Source organism: Crocuta crocuta, unplaced genomic scaffold (genome assembly GCF_008692635.1).
Source record: "Crocuta crocuta isolate KB4526 unplaced genomic scaffold, BGI_CrCroc_1.0 scaffold1156, whole genome shotgun sequence".
Taxonomy (NCBI): Eukaryota; Metazoa; Chordata; class Mammalia; order Carnivora; family Hyaenidae; genus Crocuta; species Crocuta crocuta.
The window spans coordinates 125,587-133,219 of NW_027528862.1; the positions used below are offsets into that span (position 1 = coordinate 125,587).

Sequence of the window (7,633 nt, forward strand, 5' to 3'; positions counted from 1 at the left end):
GAAGTGCACTCAAGCCAGGGCAGGGGGCGGGGTGCAGAGAGAGAGAGGGAGACTGAGGCTCTGAAGCTGGCTCCGTGCTGACAGCAGACAGCCCTGTGCAGGGCTCAAACTCATGAACCTGAAGATCATGACCTGAGCGCAAGTCAGACACTTAACCGACTGACCCACCCAGGGGCCCCGCTGCCCTTTTTGAACATATCTGTGTTTCCCAGTCTGTCTCACCTATACCTATTTGGGTAACAAGTGCCCTCAGTTGTCTAACCTGTAAATACTGTAGGCTTTCAAACAAGTTCTAACATAATTTTTTCACAAGCTTTAATGGACGCCACCTTGCTCTAGTACCACAATTTATAACCGTGAACACATCCAGGCTCACCCTATCTCTTACTATTGCACCAGAGAGTCCTGGACCCCCACAACAGTATCTAAACCAAACAAAAGTACACTTTATTCAACAAAATGGGGTTTTCTAGTTTCAATTATTTTGTTAATCTAAAGCTGAAATTAGGTTGCCCAAGGGCTTTGTATTTGCAAACTGGCTGGTTAATTGGAAGTACCCCCAAACACTCATGCCTTTATGTCCCCTTGGAGCATTCAGGGACCCTTAGTTGGTGGAAGCAAGTTCATTACGGGCTTCTCTCCTTTCAAAGGTATTTCCTTTGGTCCTCAAATTTTTAATTAACCAGATTTCAATGTAATCCTATTCTTCTATGGTCAAGGGTTTACAATCACTGTAAATGTTTAAAAGACCATGTTGCTTGTTTTCCTGAAGTGCCTAGTCCAGTGCTCAGCACACAATGAATCCCTTTTAATTAAGTGCCTTTCTTAGTTCTGTTTTCCTGTGCTTAGTCTCAGCTCAAAAGGAAAAGGGGAAAGTGCAAATTTGGTAACTCTATTTCTGTCCCATGTGATAACAAGGCTAAAAAGGGGAGAGGGGTGTTACTGTGTTACTAAAAAAACAACAACAACACAATAAAATCCTTTCTCTGTATAGTCCTAGTTAGGAAGTCTGGAGAAAAGGAACTTCTTACTCATTACAGATTTCATTCAATCCCTTGTGTGACCAGAGTCCCTTGGGCTAAAGAACAGGACTGGGTCTCTCTCTCTCTCTCTCTCTCTCTCTCTCTATCTATCTGACAGAGGAATGAGAAAAGCCATGTCTGGCTGGACAGGGGTCCGTATGGATGCACTAGTGAGGGCTGTCTTCTCCTGGGTGCCAGTCAAGGCAATTTGGGACACCTTGATCCCAGCTCCTTCACTCCCCTTTTTCTTCCATCTCTGTTTTCTGCATTTTTCTTGCCCTCCACACTTCTCCCATCTCACCTTGCCATTGTCTGTAAACGAGTCACTGGTGCCCACAGGCTGCTGAAGGCCACCAGGGTCAGAGCCTGGCTACCTCATACATATTAGGGAGCTTCTGTAATTAGGGGGATAATGAGAGAGCACGAACAGCAGCAAGCATAATGGAGAGGTCTTCTTCTCCCCAAGCATACCTGGAAGTCATAAGCAGAGTATGGCGGCAGGTGAGGAGGGCTGTTGTANCCACTTGAGGACGAGCATAGTAAGAAACAGTTGGATGGGCATTCTCAACAGAGCAGTTCAGTGCTGGCAGAGTTGGGTTCTGTAGAAAAACACAAATTAGAAACAATGTAAACATTCATCAGCAGGCGAATGATTAAATAAATGGCACATCCGTCCTGCAGGATAGCATGCAGCTATTGGTAACAGGCAATGATGTGGACCTATGTTTAGTGACAGAGAAAGTTGTCCAGGATATATTGTTAAATTTAAAAAAAAAAGCGACTGGCNTCTCTGCCCCTCCCCTGTTTGTGCTTTCTCTCTCAAAAATAAAAAATAAACATGAAAAAAAGCCACTGGCAAAACTAAAGTAACAGTAAAAAGATCAGTGGTTGCCAGGGGTTGTGTGTGGGGAAGGATGAGTAGGCAGAGCACAATGGATTTTTGTGAAACTAATCTGTATATTACAATTATGGATACATGTCATTATACCTATGTCCAAACCCAGACCATTACCACACCAAGGGTGAACCCTGAGGCAAACAATGGACTTTGGGGATAATGACTTATCAACGTAGGCTCATCCTTGATAACTCTGCTAGGGATGTAGTTACTGGGGAGGCTATGCATGGGGTGGGGGCAGGGAGGACATGGGAAATCTTCATACCCTCCTCTTAATTTTGTTGTGAACCTAAAACTGCTCGGGAAAAAAGTCTTAAGAAACCCACTGTGTTATATTGATATAGCACGATTCCCAATCTATGTAAAAACAAAGATCCAAACAACTATATACTTATGTGCATTTGTAAATGAAAAGAAATTAATCTGGAAAGATTACAATAGACTGTCAACTGTAGTTATCTCTGGGGAGGGGAGTAGTATCAGGAGGTAAATGGGGACATTTNTTTTATTTTTTAATTATTTATTTAGAGAGACAGCACGCCCCCTGGAGAGCATGAGTGGGGGAGGGGCAGAAAGAGAGAGGGAGAGAGAATTGCAAGCAGTTTCCGCAAGCCACGCAGGCTCACAAACCATCAGATCATGACCTGAGCCGAAATCAAGAGTCAGACGCTTAACCAACTGACCCACCCAAGCGTCCCTCTATTTCTTTTCTTATATTACTTGTATCATCCCCTCCGCATTTATTATTTTGAACCATTCAAACCTATACGAAAGTTGAAATCACTTATTTTTGTGGTTTTCAAAAACCAAAAAGACAAAAGAATAAGACCCCAGATACAACATGTCATATCGACAAGGTTGAACAGGCTACTGCCCTTGCTGTGACGGAAATGTGATGAACCGCAAAGGGTTTGTAAAGGTCATGCGGATCCCTGCAGATCGCAAGCTTGCCAAGGAGCTCTCACGCAGACCCGAAGGGTACATGTTTCTCACCGGCCCTGACGGCTGAAGGCAACACCCTAGCAGTACACAGAAGCCATGAAAGACCAAGCAGAGTAGATCAATCCCCTTTGGTTTGTTGGCACACAAAACAGCGCCAAAAGAATTTAATGCCACTTTGATAACATGATGGTGCGTATAGCCCTTCAAGGGTTAAAGCTGATCTTGTCCAGGACAGGGGTCCTGCTGTCAATGGGGCCAAAGCACTGCTCAAGGAGTCACCACTCATTAGTTCCCAAGCAGGGCTGTCCCAGGCAGGACCTGCCATGTGCCGCGTGGGTCAAGGCACAGGGTAAATATTTTTCCCGTTTTCCGTGCCATTGACACGGCTTCCATTTGTATGGATAGCCAAGCGCTGTCTGCAAAATCAGGGTGTCTTGGTTCGGGCACATATCTACTCCACGTGAATGGAGAGCAGACGCTTCCTCTGAAGCAATGAAAATGTGTGGGCAGGCCTTGGCAGTGGCCACGGGCAGCCACGTTGCGGGGTTGGCGGAAGACGATTCCCTTATAGCAAGTTTCAACACAGTTCTGCTGCTTTCTTCCTTGGAGTGGGTTACTGTTTACATCTCTGGGAGGTTTGAAGAGCTACAAAGCTCAGGCATCACAATGCAGCTCACAGACAGGCAGAGAAATATTTGTCAGCCCCTCCCATGTGTGGGAGGGGGCTGAGGGTCTTGACCAACCCCAGGGGCTGGCTCGCTTTCTAGAGAACGAGTGCTCAGAAACGCCTTGACCTTGCCACCAGAATTCTAAGTGGAAATTTCATCCCTGAGGAGGTCCCAGAAGTTATGTCCCCTGGGCCTCTGTCAGTTAAAGACACGCCCTCCAGCTCTTGCAAGATGAAATCGGTTCTTCTATGCAAATAAACTAAGCCTAGCTATAGAGAAACAATCGCGCAATGTAAACTCTATCTATAAAAATTGTTGTGTGTTCAGTGAGGCCGGGGGCCCAGGCTAATCTCTGAAAGGAAGTTGACTATAACAGAGAAAGCAACACAAGAGGAAGATTGAATAAGCACAGGAAAGCCACAGAAGAGAGGAGAGTCAAGGATAGAGGGTGTAGAAAGAATGGACAGGGGAAGAGAGGTCGGGAGAGCAAAGGGGGGTAAGTGGTTGGGCAGGGAAGGAACAAAAGATATGGCTCCAAATAAATGTCGAGAGAGTTTTTAAATTGCTAACTCTGATTTCACAACAAATTTGAGCTCTTATTTGTGCATGCATATGGCAGTGTGTGTGTTTCAGTTAAAATTCTGGGGCTTCTGGTGCACCTGGGGGGCTCAGTTGGTTAAGTGACCCACTTTGGCTCAGGTCATGATCTTGCAGTTCCTGAGTTCGAGCCCCACATCGNTCCCCCCTCCTTGTGCATGCTTTTTCTCTCTCCCTTTCTCAAAAATAAATAAACTTTAAAAAAAATAAAATTCTGGGTCTCGGATGACACCTCCTTACTGATCAGTAACATTCTGAGCTCCAGGGAAACAAAAGGTTGCTAGGAAGCACAGGAAACGGTGTAAGCAATCTTGCCCATACACAACCCGCAATGACTGCCGACTTTGTAAGGAGTGCCACTTTTATTCCTCCCCACTTTACTCCGAACCAGAGATACCAGTTAGGAGGAAATGGCAAGAAACAGTCACTTTTCAAAGACTCATCTCAAATTCTTGTTATCTTTGGTCAACAAACACTTCATCAAACATTTCTCAAAGCTCCTTTGCCCCCAGGACGCCTGGGTGGCTCAGTCAGTTAAGCGACCAACTTTGGCTCAGGTCATGATCTCGAGGCTCGTGGGTTTGAGCCCTGCATCGGGCTCTGTGCTGACAGGCCCGAGCCTGGACCCTGCTTCAGATTCTGTGCCTCCTTCTCTCTCTTCCCAACGCCCCCCCCACTTGTGCTCTGTCTCTCAAAAATAAATTTAAAAACATTAAAAAAAAAAAAGCTCCTTTGTCCCCCAAGCCTCCCCCCGTCAGGGAACGAAGACATCCTTGTTCCTCTCTGGCGGCTACTGCCTGATCCCGTTGACAGCTGCCAGCTCATAGCCCTTGGCTCCTGTCCTCACTCCCTGGGAACGGCTTTCACCAGCCAGCACCCCTGGGCCTCCCCGTGGATCCCAGGGTATTCTACTCAGAGGGAAGGCACACCCCAAGTCACCAACCACATTTGGATCCAGGCCAAGGATTTTATTTAGGCTCACCGGTTGATGTTCCAGGTTTGTCTACACCACATCTCATTTTAATAAAGCGACTAAAGTGGGACACCTGTGCAGCTCAGTCAGTTAAGCGGTGAAGCATTTGACTCTTGATTTCAGCTCAGGTCATGATCACCCTGAGTTCGAGCCCCGCATCAGGCTCTGCGATGACACCGCAGGGCCTGCTTGGGGTTCTCTGTCTCCCCCCGCCTCTGCGCCTCCCCTGTTCTCGCGCACTCTCTCTCCAAATAAATAAATAAACGTAAAAAAAAAATAAAGTGATCAAAGTAATGGCTCCTTCTTGGCACCCCATCTTAACATTCCCACTTGCTCTCCCGTCTCATGAATTGGGTGCCTTGCCCCTGATCTTTGCTTTCATCTTTCGTTTTCCCCATTGGTCCTCGACTTGAGTTCCCAGGCCCGGCATTTGTATTTCCCTTGCCCTCCTCCTTGTTTCCTCTTAAAGAAGCCCCGGACGGTTGGAAACAACTCGCTTTTCATTGTTCTAAAGTAAAGCAATGGAACAAAGGAGGTAATGTGTGTTAAAACCCTTAGAGAACGGAAAGAGCTATCCAAATGTTGGTCCGGGCAGCTGGGACGCAGTAGAAAGAGCAAAGCTCTGGCACCTGATGAACCTGGGCTCCAGTCCCAGCTCTGCTATTGAGTTCTGGGCAAGTCACTTGACCTCTGTTGGCCTATTTCCTCATCTGTTAAATGGGGACAGTAATACTTACCTCATAAGGTAGCAACAGCGGGGAGCGGCAAAGAGTTAATTGCGCAAAAGCCCTTTCTAGAAACTAAAGGTTCATAACTGCTACCTCTCAGGACAGACCCTCAACAAACCCCCCTCTCCCCTACAGATCAAAGGTCACAGTGAAATGAAGAGTCCAGAAATAAACCTGCACATCANGGAACCGCATGGAGGCCACCAAGCAGCCAGCCCCCACCCACTGCATTTGTGCATCAGGGTAGCTCTGCCACCTGGGTCTGAAAGCACTGGGAATGATCCAGAGAACCCGTAACACCCATCCCAATGTCCAATCTACTACCCGCCCCCCGGCCCCCAGAGCTTGCCTTCCAGCCAGAGCGGCTCACAATCTACTCAGTGCCTCCAGTTTCACCGGCCCCCTGGGAAAGGTCTCCAAGAACACAGAGCATCCTTTGTTCAACCCGGAAACAGCTTTTCTGAAGCCCCCTCGCCCCAAAGTTCCCTCACGCCCAAACCTACAGGACCTCCTCCCTCTGAAGGTCGTACCTACACTGGTGTGCTTAATGCCTTCCCCAGTGGGGAGGGGTGTGGGAATGAGAAATGTGTATATGAGAGAGGGAGAGAAAAAACAGAGACAGACAGTCTGGACGTGAATAGGGAAGGAATTCTCTTAACTTCAAGTCACCAGCACGAACACTCAATAACTCCCTGTCAAACCCAGTTCTGCCGCACTGTTTTCTTTTCCCCTGTCTTACCCCACCTTTCTCTTACCATGGCTTAGCGTTTTGACAGTCCAAGGTCACATTACAAACTGGCTTTCAGGTTCCTGTTCCTCAGGGACCCCAGAACAGGACAGAAACACCCAGAGTCTTAGGGGCTATCTGACTCATTTCTGGGGTCAAGGGAGAATCCTTTTAAGCACAAAAGAATTCCTAAAACACAGGTGGGACACTTCTTTAAAGCGGAGGTATTCAATCCTGGTGGAGCAGAACCACCTATGGAATATTTTAAAAAATACCATTGCTGGGGGCGCCTGGGCGTCTCAGTCAGTTAAGCCTCTGACTCTTGGCTTCAGCTCAGGGCATTACTTCATGGTTCGTAAGTTCGAGCCCAGCATCGGGCTCTGCGCTAATAGCGTGGAGCCTGCTTGGGATCCTCTCTCTCCCTCTTTTTCTACCCCTCCCCGGCTCACACTCTCTGTCTCAAAAATAAAGAAACATTAAAAAAAACCATTGATGCCTAGGGGTGCCTGGGTGGCTCAGTTGGTTGAGTGTCCGACTTTGGCTCAGGTCATGATCTTGAGGTTCGTGGTTCAAGCCCTGCATTGGGCTCTGTGCTATCTCAGAGCCTGGAGCCTGCTTTGGATTCTATGTCTCCCTCTTTCTCTGCCCCTCCTCTGCCTGCGCGCACACACACACTCTCTCTCTCTCAAAAATAAACATTAACAAAAAAATTTTTACATATTGATGCCTGGGCTTTAATTTAGACCAATTAATTTAGAATCTTTGGAGGAGACGTTCAGGCATCTAGGCTAATTTTTAAAGTTTTTTTTTATTCTGAGAGAGAGAGAGAAAGAGAGAAAGAAAGAGAGAGAACAAGCAGGTGAAGGGCAGAGAGAAGGAGAGATGGAATCTCAAGCAGGCTCCACGTCATCAGCACAGAGCCTGATGTGGGGCTTGAACCAAAGAACTGCGAGATCATGACCTGAACTTAGAGATCAAGACCTGAGCTGAGATCAAGAGTTCAACGTTTAACCCAGGTGCCCCTAGGCATGTGGGCTTTTTAAGCACCTCAGGTGATTCTATTCTAAAAGGAAGGCAG

The 7,633-nt window shown here is 47.2% G+C and overlaps 1 protein-coding gene across 1 annotated transcript in view; it reads right to left on the minus strand.

The window, feature by feature from the left end:
* Positions 1 to 7,633, minus strand: part of TMEM255A (transmembrane protein 255A) — a 52,852-nt gene that overhangs the window by 11,740 nt on the left and 33,479 nt on the right. Inside the window, 2 exon segments of the mRNA XM_077756273.1 lie at positions 1,494 to 1,543; positions 1,546 to 1,621. Of these exon segments, the coding sequence (XP_077612399.1) occupies positions 1,494 to 1,543; positions 1,546 to 1,621 (126 nt within the window).